We start from the raw sequence: 21,093 nt of genomic DNA, 5'->3' as shown, positions 1-21,093 counted from the left end.
TCTCATATCAAATATTTTTCAATCTAATATATCGTGGCTTGAGATTCCTCTCGAGAGTCTTCTGTAATCATTTTCGTAAATACGAGTATCAAGCCTCGTTTTCGGGATCTAGCTACTGTACATTTTATCTACACTTTTTTATTTCTAACTTCAGATTCAAGCGATTTAGCTAAAATCCTCGCGGGGTATTATTCTCGGGGGGCTTATGAGGAGTAATAAGGTGGGGTATAATAGGGGTAGGTTATAGGGGGTATGATAGAAGAGGCTGATATTACGCCAAGATGTAAGATATAGCTTAGTCAATAATAATCAAATCTGAGAAGATCTTTTGATCTAGAGATCTTACAAGTGAAAAGTCTCTTGAGATTTAGAAATACTCCCAGGATCTATGTAGAGTACGATCTTTTCTCACACTATAGCCACTGATACCCTATGCCTTATTAACACGGGTCGAAATACTCTCCGCCTACAGCTTTGCCAAGACTTTCCGGGGATGATTAGCAAAAGCCCCCTGCCGACCTCAAAGTGATTATCCACGCCTTTTACCGCACGCCCACCAATTGAGACTTCGTTCAGCCACAAACCGGAAGAATAGGGATCGACTATTTCAAGCGTACCGACTGACCACTCTTGCGACCCAGTGTACAAAGTTCGTATTGGACTCTTTTGGGTGGGAAGTATGATGCCATCCAACAAAGTCAAAGACCCCTTGCACCCTTGATCGGGACTTGGGTGTGAGACTAGACGGTAGCTAAAATTCCATGCTCCATGTCCTCCCTTGTACCTTGCATTTGACAGGGTGGGTAACGGAGCGACTGCTGGTCAACATCCACCAGCTTCAGTTGTGCATGCTTCCTTTCTCTCATAGCTCATTGATTCGCTTCAGTTGTGCATGCTTCCTTTCTCACATAGCTCATTGATTCGAGCACGACGAGGTGGAGCAGGCTTTCTGGCTCCCTATGATTCTGCAAGCTATAATTCTGCAAGACCACTGCTTCTGCAATGCATTCCTTTATAGCCTCGCTATGGAAAGCGCCAGATATCAATCCGGTTAACCACAAAGCGAAATCCATACCCGCTTTGAATCCTCTCAACATCTATGGCCGGGTCTTCCTGCTCTCATGGTGGGGCTTCTTCGTAGCCTTCTGGAGTTGGTATGCTTTTCCGCCTTTGATGACGGAAACCATCAAAAAAGACCTGAAGCTCTCCCAAAAAGACATCGCGAATTCCAACGTTATCTCTTTGGCCGCGACAATGCTCGTCCGCCTTACTGCTGGTCCATTGTGTGATAGATATGGGGCAAGATGGACATTTGCTGGCATTTTACTTGTCGGCGCAATTCCTACCGCCCTTGCAGGCACGGTCTCAACGCGTCAAGGCCTCATCACAGTTAGGTTCTTCGTCGGGATTCTTGGTGGCAGCTTTATTCCGTGCCAAGTATGGACGACAGGCTTCTTCGACAAGAACGTAGTCGGCACTGCGAATTCTTTAGCAGCTGGATTCGGAAACGCAGGAGGTGGAGTGACCTACTTCGTCATGCCCGCCATTTTTAATTCTCTCGTCCAGCATCAGCACCTAACAGACCATGTCGCCTGGCGTGTCGCATTCGTGGTTCCATTCATTCTCATCACGTTTACCGCATTAGCCATGATCCTGACATGTCCCGACACCCCCACAGGCGCATGGTCAGCTCGAACTCAAGAGGTACGGCGCCATCTTGACATGCGTGATACCTTCTTCAGTGGCGTTGGCAGAGACCGCAAAGGTATTCCGCCAAGCATGGATTCTCATGCCTCGCCAGGCCTGTCGAACGACACCATCAAACTCAACTCCGCCCGCGGCCAAGGCCACTTCTCGGAAACGCAGGCGCAGGAAGACGACCTTCTCGCCGCAGCAAGCTGGGAATTGGTTGAAAAGCCCACGGTCCAGGGGTCAACGAAGGCGATCTTGTCGCTTCCAACCTTGGCTCTTTCGGTAGCCTACTTCTGTTCTTTCGGAACCGAGCTCTGCGTCAACACCATCCTTGGTGCTTACTACGCCCAGAACTTCCCCAAACTTGGCCAGACTGGCTCTGGAGACTGGGCTGCCATGTTCGGGCTCTTGAACTTCGTCTTCCGGCCCGCGGGCGGTATTATCAGCGATACCATTTACCGCTACACCCGCTCACTATGGGGAAAGAAAATCCTTATCCACAGCCTTGGGGTTATGACAGGAGTATTTTTGCTCATCATTGGCTTCTTGAACCCTCATTCGAAAGCCACGTTCGTCGGACTCATCACTGGATTGGCTTTCTTCGAGGAAGCTGGTAATGGAGGATGTTTTTCTCTGGTCCCGCATGTACATCCTACGTCGAACGGTGAGTCCCCTCGGGATATTCTAAGATCAATCTTGTTTATCAAGACTGACAGTATCGTAGGTCTCGTCACCGGTGTGACTGGTGCAGCCGGTGATCTTGGCGGCATTGTGTTCTTGCTGATATATCGCTACAGCGATACAAATTATGGAAGGGTGTTCTGGATAGTAGGTATCATCACCATTGCTGGGAATCTGCTCGTGTCATGGATAAGACCAATACCGAAGGGCCAGCTTGGTGGTCGATGATGGGTGTTTCACTCTCGACTTCCTTAATCTTCATGTACATAGACTTGGTAATACCCATATTCTGTGCATTCTCATACCAGATCGTCTCCCAGAGTTGACAATGGCAGAAGAGACGATGGTTGCCGCTCCTGGACCTTTGGCGCGTCAGGCGCCGTCAGCTGAAATGCAAAGTCCACGTGATGACTTAGATCCAAAATCCTCCACCGCTGGTCCAGAAGCTACATTACTTCCCTTCCCTGGCGAGTCAGCCGTTTAGATCGTAAGTCTTCCTTTCGTTGGACAGAAAAGGCGATGTGATAAGGAGCCCAACCGTGAGTAATGGTAGAGTATGAACCCGGTGTCTGTCCCACCTCGCTTCGACCACTCGGAAGCGCGTTGAAAACTAGAAACGAGGCGGCGAACAGGAGGGGTCAGCCGGCAGCCCGAAATTTGCCTTCAGCAATCCGGTGCGGATCCGCCTGCCCTGAAACATACTGCCTGATCGAATCCGCTCCTGACACCGGCGTTCGGAAGCGACAGCGAATCAGAGCCCGTCAGCACGGCCGGCACGTCGCCCAACTGAAACTTGGGCAGGCAAGGCAGCAGGAGAGAAGACATCTGCCGCATTCTTGTAGGGCTGGCCACCTACTATTTAGTCGGCTTCACAGCCATTCTTCTTCTTCTTCTCGATACAACAGCTTTCACACCACATTCCAACACTTAGACGTCAAGAAAACCTCTCGGCGCACCTGATCTAGGACTGTGGGACTCGCTTCTTCAGCACCACTTCGTACACCTCGATCGGCAAGTGAAAAATGCAACGCCTTTGCTACTACCCGACCCCAGGCGTCTCGTTCAAACTATACCACGTCCTCGACCGCTTCCACGACTCTGCCACCCGCTGGTCCCCCATCACGGGCCTCGCAGCCGAAGACACTTCCACAACCCCCGACAACGAGAAAGACTTGGTTCAGAGCATCTTCGACTATTTCTGCAACAACCTCGATCGCCCAAACCCTACCCCTTACGTACCCGTCGTTCTCCGCCAACATGTGGACATCGAGGCTTTGAAGCAGCGCGTCGGCGAAAAGATCCTCGTGCTCGAGATCGATGTGGAGAAAATGATGCCAGGGGCACGGATTTATCCTGTCCGCGATATCGTTACGGGATTCAATCTTGAGTGGCCGGGCGGTGCGAGGGCGGAGTGGTTGAAGACGTATTTGATTCTGCATCGGGTGCCGAAGGAGGCTATTACCGTTTTCACGCCTGATGGATTGGTGGAGAAAGGTGAGCTCTGCTTGTTAATGAGGCTCGACGGTGGAGCCTAAGCGGTGTTTAGAACGGGAAGTCAGGTGTCAGAAAGATAAGGCGATTGAGGATAAGACTTTTGGCGCACTTCGAGCTCATCAGGCTGCAGAAGCTCAGGCTGCAGAAGCTCAGGCTGCAGAAGCTCAGGCTGCAGAAGCTCAGGCTACAGGAGCTCAAGCTTTGAGCCCAGTTCAGGATGTTGGAAGTAGCGAACGGATCGAAGGAAAACGTCAGCCATTCTTCAGCCGCTTGTTCAAGGGAAGGAGGCGATGATTGTGCCACAGACTTCTAGTCGCCGCCGAACAAAGGGAAACTTGGGCACAAGGAGCTTGGGGAATATCTACCCAAATATTTGTAGTCATAGCAATAACCAATTGCATGGGACTGTAATTTCATATCATGCCTCTACTCACGTTGTTGTTCTACCAGCCTATTCTTACAGAAGTGTCCGACTTCTGCTGCAGACCCTGATTTTATATCTCTGGTCTACAATGACGACACTCCGGGCTTCGCTGAAAGCAGCACATCCTTGAGAATAAGGGGCCAATTCCTTTGGGATTGAGTCCAGTCGCCTCTGCGAGCCGCAATTACATTTGGGAAGCTAGTTCGGTCCAAAGGAGGCCACTTGAGACATAGAAGCGAGATCTCGTGGTAAGAGTCGCTTCTTCAGCTCGCTGGGATCATTATGTTCAGCCGGCTCCTTTGAAGGCCTCGAAAATGGATACACAGGAAGTTCTAGCATGGGGACCTGCGGCATGGGGAGCTGAACCACAGAAGAGGAAGGCGCGGAGAACCTGTTCATTATTGACCATACTATTAGCAATTCGGAGTACGTGACGATCACATCAGTATACCTCTTTCGAAATCCTCAAGCTCGTATATACGGGAAGCTTCTGCTGGCACACACTTGAGGATTAGGTACTCGTGCTCCCAGTATGGCCCTTTGTTATATTTGGAAGCAGGTATTTCAAAGGCGACCAATATGCGTAGCGAGTTAGACGGAGGGCCGTTCGTCCCATCGGAGCCCATGGTAGTCATCGAAAATATTCTTCACCTGGATCCAGAGGATTGACTGAGGACGAGATACTCTGGTCCCCCAGTCAATGGCCATCTCGTGAGCATTGGCCGAGATAAAAGGACTCTAAAACCACGGCATGGTATGGAGCGTTACCCACAGATTTTTACTGACAATACCTCTATGGTTGACCTGTCATCAACGGAAATCGCATGATTTTCGTAGATGTTGGGTTTTCTGTCGTGGCGATGCGTTACCGTGGGGGTCCATTGGAAATTCGTAGTCTCCGTGTACTCGAAATACAGTGGCGGCTTGAATGTCTACCTCAGCATCGTGTCTATCGTTTGGATATTATGGGGCTGATAGGTCCATGTCCGTAAACCTTGCAGTTAAATGCTTCTGGTCCACATACAAGTAAAAATTGCATATATCTGAGAACGAGGTGTTCTTCAGTATCACCTCTACTTCGTGACTTTGTGTCTTCGGGAGGGCACGAAGGTTCCATCTGACTCGGGGATGGTCCATCGGGTCATTAAGCTGTCCCGCTATCCCGCTGAAGTCGTTGCCGACCGCTCTTTAGGCATCCTCGCAAGCGCACTGTTTCAACAAAGTGTAGTTTTGGGGAGAAAGAAGAAAAAATGAGCAAAAGAATGCGGATAGTAACGGACAAATAAAACTATATAGTATCCATTTACCGCCAGTATCAGAGAGCTAGAAACACTGACTTGAAAAGCGACGATGTTGGTGGTGGGCATTTTACTAATGTGGGAGGAGCACGTAGCCCAGACGCTAGAATCCCAAGTAAGTGTCAGCCTTATGGCCTTGGCGCCTGGCTTCATAGCTGCCGCCTTGCTAAAGCTTCATGCTCAGTCCCAATGATCTTATGAGCCTCTCCCATGGCTCTAACGTCGGTAAGAACATGTGCCCTGAGTGCTGAGTCCCCGGAATACTAATACCGGCTTGATAGTGGAAAATTTTCAATTTCTTCGACGTCTCGGAAGTCAAACCGCCGGACGACGGAGAAAGCTCCTCAATCTTCGATGTCAGTCAATATCCGACGTGCACAGTCTGCTTCGATGCTGACGTGGCAAGAGCAATGATCTTCACTGCATCTGTTCCGGGTCCGACAATATCTTCGTCGGCAGCAACGATGGCCATGTCCGCATTCTCTCCCAGGCCTTCAAGATCGTACGGACGTTCAAAGCACACGACAATGGTCCTATCACACAGATAAAACAGGTGGAAGGCACGGCGCTACTTGTCACTATCTCCGAAGATCTATCAAATGAGCCAGTACTCAAAGTCTGGGCTCTAGACAAGACAGAGAAGAGGACGGGTGCACCGAAGTGCTTGTCAAGTTTGGACATACATAATGGCAGGAAGCAATTTCCTGTGAGCGATGCATTGAGGAAACCGAGGTTATTGCAGCAATGGGACTGACAGGGACAGATCTCGGCCTTCGCAACACTCGAGAACCTGTCTCAGCTTGCAGTAGGGTTCGCAAATGGCGCGGTTACTGTCATAAGAGGCGATTTAATACATGACCGAGGCGCCAAGCAAAGAACTGTCTTTGAGTCCGAGGAGCCGATAACAGGAGTCGAGTTTCGAGAAGGTCCCAATACTACACTCTACCTCGCAACTACTGGGCGAATACTCACCCTGACGATAACGGGAAAGGGGCAAGGACAACCAGCAAAAGTTTTGGAGGACACAGGATGCGGCGTTGGCTGTATGACATTTGATGATGCCAATGGGGACATCGTGGTAGTACGAGACGACGCAATACATTACTATGGGGTCAATGGGCGTGGTCCGTCGTTCGCCTACGAAGGACCTAAACAACTCGTCAGCATATTCGGCGACTATGTTGCCCTCGTTACTCCTCCAAAAGCATCCCCTCCCACCAAAATGAGTACACTTCGTAGATTTGTCGGCAGCCAAAGAGATGATTTGTACAATACATCTACTTTTGCACTGCTGGACACGGATTTGAAATACATAGCTCATACGGAGACTCTCATATCCCAAGTCAAAGCCCTCTTCATTGAGTGGGATGATCTGTTTTTGTTGACCCTGGATGGCAAAGTAAGCGATTGTCAAAGAATCTGGGAATGTAAACGCTGATTTGGCAGCTCTTTCGGTATCACGAGAAGACTCTGCAGCAGAAGCTTGAGATTCTCTACCAGCGTGATCTCTATGTCCTTGCTATCAACTTCGCCCAGAAAGCTGGCGTCGACACTGCTCAACGCAACGTGATTCTCCGCAAGTACGGTGATTACCTGCATAAGAAGGGTGACTACGACACTGCTATGCAACAGTATTTGAAAGCAATTGACAACACCGAGCCTTCACAAGTGATACGCAAAGTACGCATATGTGTGCCTGCAGTTGAATCCCGTTAATTGAGTGCCGCAGTTCCTCGATTCCCAGCGGATCAATAATCTCATTGAGTATCTTGAGGAACTACATGATCATGACAAAGCCACTGTCGATCATACTACACTTCTCCTCAATTGCTATGCTAAACTGAAGGACACCGAAAAGCTTGAGACATTCATCAAGTCCGGGACGAATTTCGACCTAGAGACAGCGATTAGTATGTGCCGACAAGGAAGTTATTACGACCAAGCCGTCTTCCTCGCCAAGAAGAACAGCGAACATGAGCTAGTCATCGACATACTGATCGAGGACTCCAAGAAATACGAGGATGCTCTAGACTATATCTGGCGGCTTGCACCTGAGATGGCCTACCCAAATATGATGAAGTATGCCAGAATCTTGCTTGAGCATTGCGAGGAAGATGCTACTCAGATCTTCATCGATTACTACACGGGCCAATATCGACCGAGGGAGGACGTGCCAATACCCACGGTGCAGGAGCCCCAAGCTGGTGGAGCCTACAACGTCGCGAACCTGACCTCCTTTATTCCTTTACCATACCGCCAAGCAAGCGTTAATCCATCCCCTGGGACAGCCGGCAACCAGCAGTTGGCGGGCGCCGACGCAGCAGATGCGGAAGCTGGTCAAGCTCCACCGGAGTATGACATACCAAAGCCGCGAACAGCGTTTTCATCATTCGTTGATCATCCCGAAAATTTCATCACTTTCCTCGAGGCATGCTTGAAGCAAGAGAACCTCGACAAGAGCGACATGACCGACCTGTATACTGCACTATTTGAGATGTATCTGGAGACTGCTAATACCAAGAAAGGCGAGGAGAAGGAAACATGGGAGGCGAAAGCCAAAAAATTGATTGACGGCAAAGACGTGGGTGAGACCCTAAATGTTCTGCAGTCCGAGCTAATAGATCTTTAGATTCCTATAGACGCTTCGAATGTTCTATTGCTCTCACATCTCTCAAATTTCCGTGACGGTACGACCCTAGTCAGAGAGCAGCAAGGTCTTCGGTTCGACATTTTTCGGTCTTATACCTCTGCCAACGATACTGCTGGGGCGATCAAAGCCTTGAGGAAATACGGCCCTGAAGAGCCCCAGCTATACCCAGCTGCCCTTGCGTACTTCACATCTGATCCTAAGATTCTGGAAGAAGCGGGCCATGAATTGGACCTTGTCTTGAAGAAAATTGACCAAGATGGCCTGATGGCACCATTACAAGTAATACAAACATTGAGCACGAATGCTGTTGCAACAATGGGTATGGTCAAGAAATATCTCAGTGACACCATCGAGAGGGAGAGAAAAGAGATTTCAAATGTACGTCATGCACCATTGACTACAGCATAGGCTGCTAACAGAATCTAGAATCGTCGTCTCATCGAAAGCTACCGTACCGAGACCGAGTCTAAGCGAAAAGAGATGGACGATCTGGGCAATAAGCCTGCTGTCTTCCAGGCCACACGATGCGCCGCGTGTGGTAGGAGCCTGGATCTACCAACGGTGCACTTTCTATGCAAGCACTCGTTCCACCAAAGTTGCCTCAACGAGACAGATGGGGTGGAGGCGGAGTGTCCAAAATGTGCTGCGGCAAATAATAATATCCGTTCTTTCAGAAAAGCGCAGGAGGACTCGGCGGATAGGCACGATATGTTTCAAGACGCATTACAGCGAAGTCGAGATAAATTTGGGACGATCAGCGAATTCTTCGGTAGAGGTGTCATGACGGCGCCAACTGCAGAATAGAACGAATGCACAAATATTTTGCGAACACTAGAATTTGGCTCCCAATCTCTGGTTGTAAGGTATTCTGAATCAATAAAGGAACGACACGTGATTACGCGTATTTTGGCTCCGACGTGTCTTCGCGGCTAGCTCCCGCTTCGCTTCTGCCCTCAGCGTCCTCACATGCTCGCTGGATGTCACCGCGTATAATGCATCAAGGAAAGCATTGGCAGCTTCGCCTCAATCTCTAAGTATACTACGACATGACGAAGCGCAATGTGATCGAGGACTCGGACGACGAGGAGAACGCGGAAGCCACCCCGCCACACCCATCAGCAACCGGGCTCTCAGACATTACGTTGAGCACACTCGTCAGCCTCGACGGCTCTCCTTCGCACAAGATACAGGACCAATCTGCTGACCCAAGTACAAGCTCTACCGGTCTGTGCTCTTCTCTAGCCTACATGTTGCAATCGACTGCGGAAGCTGACCCGTCCAAAGAGCTATTTAATCGTGAATCGCGCGCTGCACATAAAAGCCTCATCGAGCCTACTCCCAAAAGCACACTTCCTGCGACTAGGGCACATGATGTTTCTTCACAGCAGACCCCTACCTCACCTACGACGTCGCGGCTGAAGACTAAAAGATCGAAGACGAGCGTGGAGAAGCCGAAAGCTAAAAGACCGTTGAAGACGTACGGGAGAAGTAGTCAAGATATCTTTGAGTTCCATGGCGGCAGCGATGGAGAGCTCGATCTAACGCCACGGATCGATTTGGGGCACAACGCTGGAAGGCGCGACAGGCATGGGAATTCAAAGATCGCCGAGACCGTGGGCAGTCAATCTGCTCAAGATGAAAAGGTTACGAGAAGGCCGATCACTTCGTCTGGCGGAGAAACAGAAATGCTTGGTACTGAGCCCAAGCCGTACCAGAGCACTGAGCCAAAGCCGTACCAGAGCTCAATGACAGGCGATGTTCATGTCTCTCTGCAAAGCTCAATGCCCCCTCCGCCGTCTAAGATAACCTCGTTCGAGCAAACGCAGTGGTTGGAGACAAGCACGATGCCTACGATCTCTAACCCAACGCCTCAAAACCCCACTATGAGCAATCCACTCCCTCCTGCAGGGGCAACGTGCTTTGAGACTCACTCTGACGACCAAATGCCAAGTCCTACAAGATCTTTGCGCGGTGCCGTTGATGATGGACGTTCCCCAGGCTTTGTGCAGAGCGGCAACCTTCATCCATTGCGCTCAAACGAAGAGATGAAAGCTACCGATCTACAACCTAGTGAGGAGCCAGCACCAAGCTCAAGTGCTTCTGAGATTTCACCTAGCAAGATGATTACTGTTAAAAGAACAAGTCATACAAAAAATGTCTCGCAAGAGTCGAGCTTGCACTTTGATGATGCGCATCTTCGGCCACAGCCCGAATCTGACATGTCGACAATGGTCAATCCTGTTGTGCTATTGTCAGCGCCTCCGGACACTGGCGAAGGTCACGATGAGCTTTCACTTTCCATACCTGAGCAACCCATCAAAAGCCCGACTAAATCAGCGAAAGGATCCAAAAGGAAGAGGACCAACGAAGAAGGCACTGTCGACGAGCTTGGCTCCGACGACAATGCAATAGGCGTTCCGAAAGAGCAGTACAAGCCACGGCCCAGTAAGCGAAGGTCTGGAAATGGAGATGTGGAACTCGTCGTCCCAACCGATTTTTCGAAGAAGCCAGAAGCGACTGGAAAAGTCAAGCATAAGACTAAACGACATAAGACTACTGCTTTTCAGGAACTGCTACCTAAGGCAGAAGATGAGGACGAAGAAGTCAAAGTGACACCTGATCCCAGGTTTGAGATTCCAGAGAAGAGAACGTCAAAGATCTCCACCGGAGGAGATGAGGCAGACGTGGACAGGAAAGATGATGCAGAGGGGATCAGAGCCGAAGCCCAACCGGAGGCGAAGCCAGCGGCTAAAGCAACAGGCCAAAAGAAACGAGGCAGACCCAAGAAAGTCGTGACGAATCTCTCGGAAGAAGGCATCGTGGACGAGGCAGAAGCCGATGATGATCAAGAAGACGTTGAAGCAGAGGAGCCTGTCGTTTCAGCAACGGCCAAGAAGTCCCGAAAAAGGACGCAGACTAAAGGGACATCGAAACCGATCATCGAAGAAGAGGACCGCAATAATGACGGTACTCCTGTGGCTAGAGACGACTCTGAAGATCTGCCAGGCAATATTCTCAACGAGACTCATGGCAACATCATCGCCTCAGAGCTTGCTACGAAGCCATTGCCGGAAACGTCGCCAACGAATGCCAACTCTCCACCGGAAACTCCTCGTAAAGCTGCAACGCCTGCACCAAAGGGACCTGACAAGCACAGCCCGATCAGCAGCGGGAAAGTGGCGTACCGAGTTGGCCTGAGCAAGAGGGCGAGAATTGCGCCGTTGTTGAGGATTGTACGGAAGTGAATGCAAGACCTGACTGATCAAGTCAGGCTGCAGGGTACATTGCTACGAGTATGAATATGAGGTAGTGGATAGATGAGAGGCGTTTTGGAATCATAACAGCTGTCAGGTTGGTGGAAAGCAAATTATACCCTTGGGCAAAGATCGCTTTGATATTTAGGACCATTATAGCTGTTGAACATGCCAAGCTTCGCTGGTAGTTTTGCAACTTCTGAACTCACTGTGCTTCTAGGAGAATGTAGCAAAAGTTATGAATAGAAGGACGAGTGCGGTGGGAGAGGGGGGCTCTAGGACGAGAATTCCGAGAGGATTCTTGTCAAGTCCCGTGTCCCGCAAGATGCTGCAAATTTTATAGGCACGTTGCCAGAAAAAGGTGTCAATTCTGTTCGATAATCACACGTTCCATATACTTTGTTCATTAATTACTCCCTGACAAGAAGAGCCAATTTTCCTGGTTGATACCCCCAACAATGTGGATGGTAAATCATCATTCGGCGAGAGAGCCGATCCAAAAAGATATCAGCTTGACTGTGTCGAGGTGGATAGGGGACCATGAACAATAATGCAGCGTAAATTTTCCCCCTCTCCGACTGATTCGGAGAGAAGAATATGAGAGAGATGAGAGAGACCACTTTGGCTGAATCAGGCTGGCTTCCGTGTTTTATTCCGGTGCCACAGTCTATATTGGAAAGTTGCATCATGTCACCGCATATACAATCACTCGATGGAGGAGTCATAGCTTTACCGTTCATCGGTCGCATCACGAACCGCGCGCAAACGGCAAGGAATATCCCAAGGGATGCAGTCACAGGGGGGTTAAATTCAGTTTTGATAGGCCATTTCGCATAATGGGGCTGACAAGCCTGCAGCAGTCTGAAACGTATCGACCGAGAGAACTGGGCCTGATGCAATTGCATCGCTCAGCCTTTGACCAGAGGATCGTAAAGCGATCTTGGCCTAAGTCCCATCCTTGCGTCAAATTAATGCACGTTGGATCCTCCACCCACGGCCACGACGTTCGCCAAGTGTTGAACCACTCCCACCTTCTATGCCTCTTGCGCCGATCTGAGCCCGTGACTCGAGCACAACTTTGTCTCAAAGCCTCACAACTGCTTTAAGCATCAACCCCAATAGCATATCTAAGTCTGAGACTTGGAACCTCCGTCGAGATAGTGGTGTCCGGAAGTTCTCGCATTCCGGACTCTGATTGTACTAGCCCAGCAAGGAACAATGTATGCACCCACCTAATTCTTCATGATTGCGTCCGCTTCTACACCATAGTCCTGAAACAGCTGCCAGATTAGCCTTCTGTTAGTCGTCGTTGCCTTCCCCTCGAGGTCTTTGGTTCCCGCTTCAAGGTCTGGGGACCTGCTCCATGCTCAAGGAGTAATTGTACACCCGCGGCATCGTCAGCGTCTACTGCTAGCATCAGAGCTGATTTTGATTCCTTGTCCAAGGCATTCACATCTGCACCATGCTCTAGCAGTAGTCGCACCAGCCGAGCGTGACCAACAGCGGCGGTTTTGACTCTCTGTCTAGGACGTTTACCTCTGCACCCGATGTCAGAAGCAAGTGCGCGAGTTGACGATGCCCGGATCCGCTGCTACCATCAAGCTTGTCTTGTGATCAGAAGAGATCTTGGCTATGTCAGCGCCGCAAGAAAGGAGTATCTGACATAGTTGTGTGGATCTAGTCGACGCGGCATACATCAAGGGGGTCCATCCGGGTTTTCAATCGACGACATTGATTTCGTGGCCCTTCTCGAGCAGATCATTCACTATTCTGCAATGACCGTGTCGAGCAGCAAGATGTAAAGGTGTTAAGCCTTCTTCGTTGAATCCGGTCAGCTCTATGCCTTAATCAATGAAGAGCGAAGCGTGCTGAACAGCGCCCCTGCGGGCGGCTTCGTGCGGAACAGTAGTTCCCAGATAGTCACATGCAGAGATGCTTATTCACTGTCGTAGCAAGAAATTTGCTCCATTAAGATCATGGCAGTCGAGTGTCTCAAAAAGCGCTGTACGACTGAGATCGTCGCGAGTTTCAACATTAGCACCAGAATCCAGCAATATGGCTACCATGTTGTTGTTCGAACACCTAATAGCCTGGCGCAGAGGGATTTGGTCGCTCGGTGACGAGTCTGGCTGGTCTGGATAAGAAGAGCACGCCTTGGCGTCCAACAGCCTTCTAAAGAATCTTTTCGTGTCCCCCTGTGGATAGCAGAAACCATTGCCGATTTCCCGTGCTTCCTTGAAGTTGCTAAATTGGCATCACTTTCGGGGAATTCTCGGATGACATCCAGTTTTCCAGCCTCTGCAGCGTCACAAAACGCTTCTTGAAGTGCTAAGGGATCACCCTTGTCTCCACGCACGAATACTCTTTCAGTCCCGCTTGGAGGCTCGCAAGACCCCGACCGCTCTGGAAGGGATCCATTTACACTTTTCTCATTTGAGTGCAATGAGATGATGTTGGTATTGAGGAGCAGAGTGTACCGGTGCCTTCTCGTCTTTGTCTTTTGGAGAAGGTGGAGCCCCGGCCTGAAGCAACACGTCAACGAGACCATCCCACCCAGCGCGTGCAGCTTCATGCACTGCTGATGTCCTAAAATCGTCCTGACTGAACACCAGCTCCGGTTGACTTTTCATGAGTTCCCGAGCGATCGCAGAGAATCCATGATGTGCTGCTACTGGTAGCTTGGATACACTCCTAATCTATCTGCGTGCAGCGCAAAATCTTTCTCCCTGCTTTGAAGTAATACTTCCCAGGCTCTCCAAGGGCTCGAATTAAGATTGCAAACTTGGAGTGAAGATTCAAGGTTCATTCGATCGTTCAGCAACCCATTGAGATTCCCAACGAGTGTCTGTTTGCCCTCTTTGGCATCGGCGTCTTGAAGTAACATAGCCTCGCGAGCGTGGTGACCCCAATGGCGAGAAGCGTAGTCTAAAAAAGGATACGCCTCAAGACGTCTGGTAAATGCATCCGCTTGACGACAAAGGCCAGTAGAGAAAGCTTCCAGAGAAAGATAAGCCAGGGTGATGTTTGCAAGCATCAGTTTTCCTTTCCATGAGAACAGAACCCCCCGATGTGTTTGCATGTATTTTGCTATATCAAAATGAGCCAGCGTCACAACTCTGATAACTGGATCCATCGCATTTAGACCCATGCAGCATCCGATGATTGATGCCGGGTTAGGTATTTCATCCTCGCTGAGCTTCGAATGATATCTGTTGGAGTCTAGGACGTGTGACACACCAATTGCGTGACTCATTGCTAGAGCCGTTATAGGTGCTGACTCTGCGATACGTGATTTAGAAGGGAGACCCAGTAGAACCTGTTTTGCATAAGCTGAGAATGCGAGGCCGGAAACTAGGAAGCCGTCTCTTACCAAGGAACGTTGACTTACATGCCATGAGCACGAGAGGTCAGAGTTTCGATGACTTCCAATCTAAACGCTCGATCGCTCAACATGTTGTCGACTGGCTCATTCCCTCTGAGGGCACTGTCAACAAAATTCCGGATATCATCCTCGACATTTTCATCTTTGATGGAGAATTGGAAGCAACCATCACAAGCCTGGGACAAAACATCTTGATCAAATCTGCTTGTTACCAAGGATTTCCAGGATGTCTTCTTAAGGCCAGTGAGGACCTTTATGAAGTCTTTCCGCTCATTCATATTGCATTCGTCCAAACCATCTGTTACAATCATGATCGGTTGATCTATCTCTCGTGATGTCTCTCTCAGTGCTTCGAGCATGTCATCCAGCTCCAGCCGAGTGTTCAATTGGCTCGGCTTTCGTCTGATATTTTTAGGTTGATAGAACTCTCGATAGAATTCTCGATTAGAGAAACTCCCTCACTTCCATAATTAGACAGGCCAGATCGCGGATTATCTCCTTCGTAATCCAAGGCCACTTTGATAACTTATCAAATCATACCCCAAGCAATGGCAAATTACCGAAGGATCCATACCTTTGGGGTATGAATAATAATTCGCCCCTGTCGGGTGCACTCTTTCTCATCATATATGTCCCATATCAGGTTGGATTGCCATGTAGTGCACATGATGTCCTTTATTCCACTATCTTCACGTCCATTACATGTGGGGTACTAGTACCTAACAAGAAGATAGGAAGAGCAAATTGGAAGAGAACGCAGCCAGAGTCATCCATCAGAGGCGAAGATTCTGTACGAAGTCATGCAGTTCAGGCGCGGTGCCAGGAAAAAGGGACTTTGTCAATGAAACTGTCGTTCGACCTACAAGGGAAGTGTCCTTTGTTCGTTGCGGAAGTTCTATGATTAGGAACTCTGTCACAAACATAAAATAAAAAATGAAGAAAAATAGCTCTAAGAGCTTAGATCCTTCTATTCTAACACACTGTTATGGTTATCAACCAGACTAAACTGACGTTTATAAGGAAAAAGACTTGATTAAAGTGTAGTCGAGGCACAGGTTACCTTTATTCGAACCGACAGTTAGGTTAGATTTGTTTCACAAGTGTCGTAATTTCCTGACGGCGCATCTTTTGAGATTTGGAGAAGTTGTCTCTACGTCTAACTCTTACTGTACCCTCTTACAATGTTCTTTGACGAGAAGCGCCGATCTGTTCTGGTCGGTAAAGAATGTGCGCAAACGAAGAGAAAGAGGGGTTTCTCCCGTTAGGATTTATAGAATCTGAAATTCCCTCTGTGCATGACTTTTGCTCCATTCTCCTCTTATGTCGCTTAGGGTCCGGAAGTCCTTAGCCGGCCGTAGCTTTCCTATGTGCATTTGCCGGTTCCTTTCTTCCAAGATCGGGAGGATGGCCCTTGCCCGGCTTTCCAGGCCAGAAGCTATCACCATCGCAGCCGGAGGATCATCTCACGCTCGCACCTGGCAGAGTTGGGTCAGTACCTTGCGCACTCGGGCTGTTTATGGACTCTGCGGGTTTGCGAGCCTGTGTTGATAGAGTTGTCCTGGTACGGCCCAAAGACTGGGGGGGGGATAAGGCAGATCGGCAATTTTGAAGGATGCAAGAGCGGTACTGGTACCGGCAAGAGTGGGAAGGACGACAGGGGCGAAGGAGGCTGTAAATTCATTGCAGAGGGTGCTGCGTTGGCCGCCGCCGTTGCTCATGATCACTGAGCAGAAGACGGCGCCGATGGATGGAGGTTGCCTTCGCACTTCGGTTAGTGGAGAGTGTGGTGAAGAACAGTACAGTGGAGCTTACTACAAGAGCAATTCGGCGAAAAGAAAAGGTGTTGGTAGGATGTGAAGTGTAAAAAGATAGGCTGTGTTTGAGGACTCCTGACGATAGTAGATAATGGACACTGACTAGGGCTTGTTAGAGTCTGCCCAGAATTTCGAAATGCGAGGTGGAATTGACGACCACTGGATTTTCGGCATTCCAGGAAGAATCTTGAAGCAGGACAACAGGATCTGTAAGCTTCGTAGTCGGCTGAGACAACAGGTTGAGATAAGGGGTCAGCTTCAATATTGCAGTCAGCAAACAGGAACATGAGGCTGTTGACAAACATGAGCGCCATGGATACCCAGATGAACGACATGTTTGAGTGGTGGCTGTCAAGTGTTGAGGCTACGCAGCATACACATAGGGATTTTCGAAGCCCCCAAATTCTGAGAGCAGAAAGCTCTCTTTCTTCTCATTTACGCGAATATTTGGGTATCGATCAGAACAAACCGGCTCTTCCTATGAAAGGATAGTAGACAAAAGGGACAAACAATTCCCTTGCAGGTAGGATGAAGAATTCTCAAGGAAGATTTCGTAAACACGGTCTGGTTTTTCTGGCACCGCACCTAAATTGTGTTATTCCTATGGCTTCTCTCTTGCAGGTAAAAGGACAATTTTCAAGTAAAATTGGTGGAAATCGCCACTTTCTTCTAGCACCGCGCCTGAACTGTAGAAATACTAAGGTTAGAGAATGTAGCAAAAGTCATGCATGCATGACGAATATTTTCAACGGAGTTGTTGAAGGAGGGAACATTTTAGGCGCGTTGCCTGAAGAAGTTGACATTTTTTCCGAACTTTCCCTAAGAAATTGTATATTACCTGCAAGGAATGTGTTTCAAAGCACTCGATCTGAAAAGCCGATTTGTTCTGATCGACACCCACATTAACATGCGTAAATGAAGAGGAAGAGCGCTTCTTCCTGTTGAGATTAGAGGGGTTGAAATTCCTTTTATGCATGATTTTTGCTACGTTCTCGTACATGTGTGGAATTGCACACGCATTCTGCGAATGGTTGCAACTCATCGGTGGTTCGCATCTCACAGTCACCTGCAGATTCATTGAAGATGAGACAAAGTGTGCAGGCTACCATACAAACAGGTGCAGCGCCGAAACCCCGATCTGCTGAGCTCCTTTTCCGTCTCCCTCGCTGATGCAACGATTTCATTGGACAACGATCCTTGATAGAAGCGCTGATAGCTATGTATCCCTTACGGGATCATAATAACTCACTTTGGTAGTGGAGTCCTGTGTGTTTGCGGTGGGCGAAGACTCGCTGACAGACTCGGTTGCTGTGACTAGCTCAGCATAAATCTTAGAGACCTGCATGGAGGACGACTAACTCGGTTTTACCTTCCGCGCTTCCGCTCGCCTATTCCTTTGAAGCTGATACAATCGCCATTCGAGGGCGGGCTCCACATCCCTTCCGGTGAAAAGCCCTTTTTGAAAACATAGCTCTTTCAGCTGACGTCGAAGAGCAACCTTGACATTAGGTTCCATCGAGCCCCAAGCGCATATCGTATCAATCCCCAGTTGATCATGAAAGTCTTTAGAAAGACGCTTTGAAGAAATATTAATAATAGAAACTAGCCATCGGTCAGCTAGATACTTACTAAGAACTGCTGCCAAACGTCTCGATCATGGACGCTATTCGAGAGGCCCAAGAAAGTCTGAATCTTGGATGATGACGCCCTGATGATAGTTCCCTCCCATTGATTCATTTCTCAGACGAAGTATCTTGGGTTGCACAAGGCGCTGTTACCTCGGCAGATGTTGGGGTCTTGATTGCTGATGTGTTATCGATAGATACCTAGCGTGGGAATCGGTAGCGTTTCCTCTAATGCAACTAACGCTGCTAGTGCTGCTTATCGCTCGAATTGGGAGCGAGGCTGCGAGCTCGATGAGGGCGAGTCCAAAAACGCGTTAGACTTACATTTGTCATCGTCTAAGTATTCCTCACGATGGATCTGTGCGTTAACCCCGGAAAACTGTCATTCCCGTCATTGATCGGTCGTCTATAATAGGTTCAAGAAGAACGTAAAACAAAGGTACTTTTGCTCAATGATGCTGCTGTCGTCGGTATCTGTGGGATGGGTAATACTCTGGTTGCCGCTCTCTTTTCGCACCTTGGCTAATAAACATCCACCACGATACCCTCTTTGACTCCTGCCGCCATCCTTGTAGCAGGGCAGGACAATCCGGTGAAAAGAGACCATCTAAACCCATCACCAGCTGCGCCACTCTCTGTTTCAGTTGTCCTCGGGTGCATCGTGACATACACTTTTTTAGTGAGCCAATGGCGTCGATCGCACATAGGGTTAGACGTATGGGAATGCGCAGAAAGCGAGAGTCTGTACCGATGCCTGCGCGTGCAATGATGGGAGCCATGTACTTCTACCCATTCCTTAGAGGGGTATAAACTTCCGTCGCCAGTCACCTTGTTTGCCAAGCACTAAAGCGAGTGAAAGCAAACGTTATATGTACCATCGCCAGATCATCTAGAGGGTGAAGACTCGCTGAAATCAAATCTTAACCTCCTCAACGGTACCATGCGTGACGTCGTAGATGTACCCAAAGACTTGAACATCTAGAAACGGAGAGGCTTTAACAATGCCCATATCATGCCTCACACTCTCATGCACGTCTTTGAATAACTCGAATTCCATGCCTTCAATCTCTTGTGCCTTCTCCGGCGCCCTCCCCTTCAACCTCGCTCTAATTGACTCATCACTAGTATGGACCAAGCCACAATCAGTATGATGCACCACAATCACAGTCCCCACGACTAGAAGGTCATCCAGAATGATGATGCTTCGCAAAGCATCCGCATTCACGCGGCCACCGGCGTTGCTGATGAGAACGGCGTCTCCAGGCTGCAAGCCAAAGAATTTACGTGGATCGACACGCCCATCGAAGCATGAGATGATGGTGATGCGAGGGTGGACTGGGGGGTTGGCAAGGAGCTTGGCGAAAAGGGGAGCAGGTTTGTAGGTTTCGGCGAATGTTGCGTTCCGTGAGAGGAAATTGGCGACTCGACTGTCTTCGGGTTTTTCTTCAGCCATCCTTAGACTGGTGATTGGTCTTTACGTGTGGGATCAGGATGAAAGCCGGAGAGGTCTATTGAGATGATTTGACGGAAAGATTCAATATAATGCGAGGGAGGCTCTGTCTATCATACAAATAGATCAGGATTGGAAATCCTTCGGAGTTACCGTAGGACCGTTAAGGCCGCCGGTTGCCCTTGACTGCAACTGGTCGGAGAAGATCTCATGCATGGTTGCCGTACGTTGTCCAGCGACCAGGTACCAACAAAGTTTCATGCTCTTGAGGCAAGGCAGCTGGACCGAAGCAACGCTTTGAGAACTGCCTCCTGTGGGGCTAGCGAGTACATAGATGTATATCAATCACTTCTCTTAGCAGGGTTCCAAGCCTTCCAAACCCTAGCACAGGCTCTTCGCTGTCAAATATGTTTGTTGATGCCCGGCAAGCCGGTGTGATACGATGCTATCTTATGATGGATCTTGCATGATCTTGGGGAGTCGTCCTATTGAGCCGCCTTGACAGTCAGCTTCAGAACATATCTGGGACTCAGATGCTGGATAATAGGATCTAAGGGCAGCAAAGTCGACCACTATATACGCGAGAAAGATCACCCTAAAAGGTATTTTCTGTGGTCGTCAGAAAGTTGATCACGTGCAGGCGCGAATCGGCAAAACGCGCTAAACTCACAATCGCGCTAAGACCAACCTCCTGCCTCCACTTCCTCACAGCAACTCTCTTCACAAGCAGACGGCATCTTTCTCTTCAACTTCGATCACATCCTCATCAATCATCCTACCACCCTCCAGACCAACCCTCACCATCAACCCCACCTATACCCACCCCACCTCCTCCCACCAACGCGCCACTCCCTCCAAACATCTCCACCTCCCAATCTCTCGCTCCTTAGGAGCACAAACACAACACGCAGCGCACCCTCCCAACAGTTCCCCGAGACTCATCTTCCGCTCGTCGGAATGTCTCCACGCCCCTCGCACGCACCTGCACGCGTCCTTCCGCCGCCCCCAAATCCTCGAGCCTCACAGCACGGTCTCACATGAGCTTTTATCGCGGTCGGATTGCACGAGTGTGCTGCCTTCTCCCTCGGGGGAGGGTAAAGGGTAGTGCGGGGAGGATGGGTTTCGGAACTTAACCCTAAGTTTTCGTCGGTTGAGCAAATAAATATTGCAAGTTTCGCGAATATAGCTGTCGGGTTCGTGACTAGCTTTTCGATGCTTCTTTGATACTTTGCCTGAGGGTGGAGTGGACCGGGGCGGAGAGAAGTGAAAGCGGGCTTGGACGTCCAGAGCCCGCGAGGGCAGTAAAGGGGGATACGAAGCGCCGTAATT

General features: G+C 49.4%; 7 protein-coding genes across 7 annotated transcripts; 4 read left to right on the top strand and 3 right to left on the bottom strand.

Moving 5' to 3' along the window:
• Nucleotides 1-1,002: 1,002 nt before the first annotated feature.
• Nucleotides 1,003-2,601, top strand: HO133_007054 (uncharacterized protein; the record flags this gene model as incomplete). The annotated part of the gene is made up of 2 exons (XM_037297949.1): nucleotides 1,003-2,356; nucleotides 2,417-2,601. 2 exons carry the CDS (start codon nucleotides 1,003-1,005, stop codon nucleotides 2,599-2,601), a joined length of 1,539 nt encoding a protein of 512 aa, XP_037156584.1.
• Nucleotides 2,602-3,395: 794 nt separating this feature from the next.
• On the top strand, nucleotides 3,396-4,161 carry HO133_007053 (uncharacterized protein; the record flags this gene model as incomplete). Its single annotated transcript, XM_037297948.1, has 2 exons — nucleotides 3,396-3,867; nucleotides 3,890-4,161. 2 exons carry the CDS (start codon nucleotides 3,396-3,398, stop codon nucleotides 4,159-4,161), a joined length of 744 nt encoding a protein of 247 aa, XP_037156583.1.
• A 328-nt stretch (nucleotides 4,162-4,489) lies between these two features.
• On the bottom strand, nucleotides 4,490-4,917 carry HO133_007052 (uncharacterized protein; the record flags this gene model as incomplete). Its single annotated transcript, XM_037297947.1, has 2 exons — nucleotides 4,490-4,701; nucleotides 4,743-4,917. The coding sequence occupies 2 exons, from the start codon at nucleotides 4,915-4,917 to the stop codon at nucleotides 4,490-4,492; spliced, it is 387 nt and encodes a 128-aa protein (XP_037156582.1).
• Nucleotides 4,918-5,799: 882 nt separating this feature from the next.
• On the top strand, nucleotides 5,800-9,043 carry HO133_007051 (uncharacterized protein; the record flags this gene model as incomplete). Its single annotated transcript, XM_037297946.1, has 8 exons — nucleotides 5,800-5,814; nucleotides 5,871-5,945; nucleotides 5,996-6,295; nucleotides 6,353-6,988; nucleotides 7,036-7,269; nucleotides 7,319-8,170; nucleotides 8,219-8,617; nucleotides 8,666-9,043. 8 exons carry the CDS (start codon nucleotides 5,800-5,802, stop codon nucleotides 9,041-9,043), a joined length of 2,889 nt encoding a protein of 962 aa, XP_037156581.1.
• A 242-nt stretch (nucleotides 9,044-9,285) lies between these two features.
• Nucleotides 9,286-11,484, top strand: HO133_007050 (uncharacterized protein; the record flags this gene model as incomplete). The annotated part of the gene is made up of 1 exon (XM_037297945.1): nucleotides 9,286-11,484. One exon carries the CDS (start codon nucleotides 9,286-9,288, stop codon nucleotides 11,482-11,484), a length of 2,199 nt encoding a protein of 732 aa, XP_037156580.1.
• A 2,438-nt stretch (nucleotides 11,485-13,922) lies between these two features.
• Nucleotides 13,923-15,234, bottom strand: HO133_007049 (uncharacterized protein; the record flags this gene model as incomplete). The annotated part of the gene is made up of 3 exons (XM_037297944.1): nucleotides 13,923-14,189; nucleotides 14,276-14,858; nucleotides 14,882-15,234. The coding sequence occupies 3 exons, from the start codon at nucleotides 15,232-15,234 to the stop codon at nucleotides 13,923-13,925; spliced, it is 1,203 nt and encodes a 400-aa protein (XP_037156579.1).
• Nucleotides 15,235-17,905: 2,671 nt separating this feature from the next.
• On the bottom strand, nucleotides 17,906-19,767 carry HO133_007048 (uncharacterized protein; the record flags this gene model as incomplete). Its single annotated transcript, XM_037297943.1, has 3 exons — nucleotides 17,906-17,997; nucleotides 18,049-18,265; nucleotides 19,240-19,767. 3 exons carry the CDS (start codon nucleotides 19,765-19,767, stop codon nucleotides 17,906-17,908), a joined length of 837 nt encoding a protein of 278 aa, XP_037156578.1.
• Between the last annotated feature and the right edge of the window lie 1,326 nt (nucleotides 19,768-21,093).

This window comes from Letharia lupina (genome assembly GCF_014066315.1).
Source record: "Letharia lupina isolate WasteWater1 chromosome Unknown contig_3, whole genome shotgun sequence".
Taxonomy (NCBI): domain Eukaryota; kingdom Fungi; phylum Ascomycota; class Lecanoromycetes; order Lecanorales; family Parmeliaceae; genus Letharia; species Letharia lupina.
The sequence above is the reverse complement of the archived record's forward strand: the minus strand, read 5'-3'. Positions and strand labels throughout refer to the sequence as shown.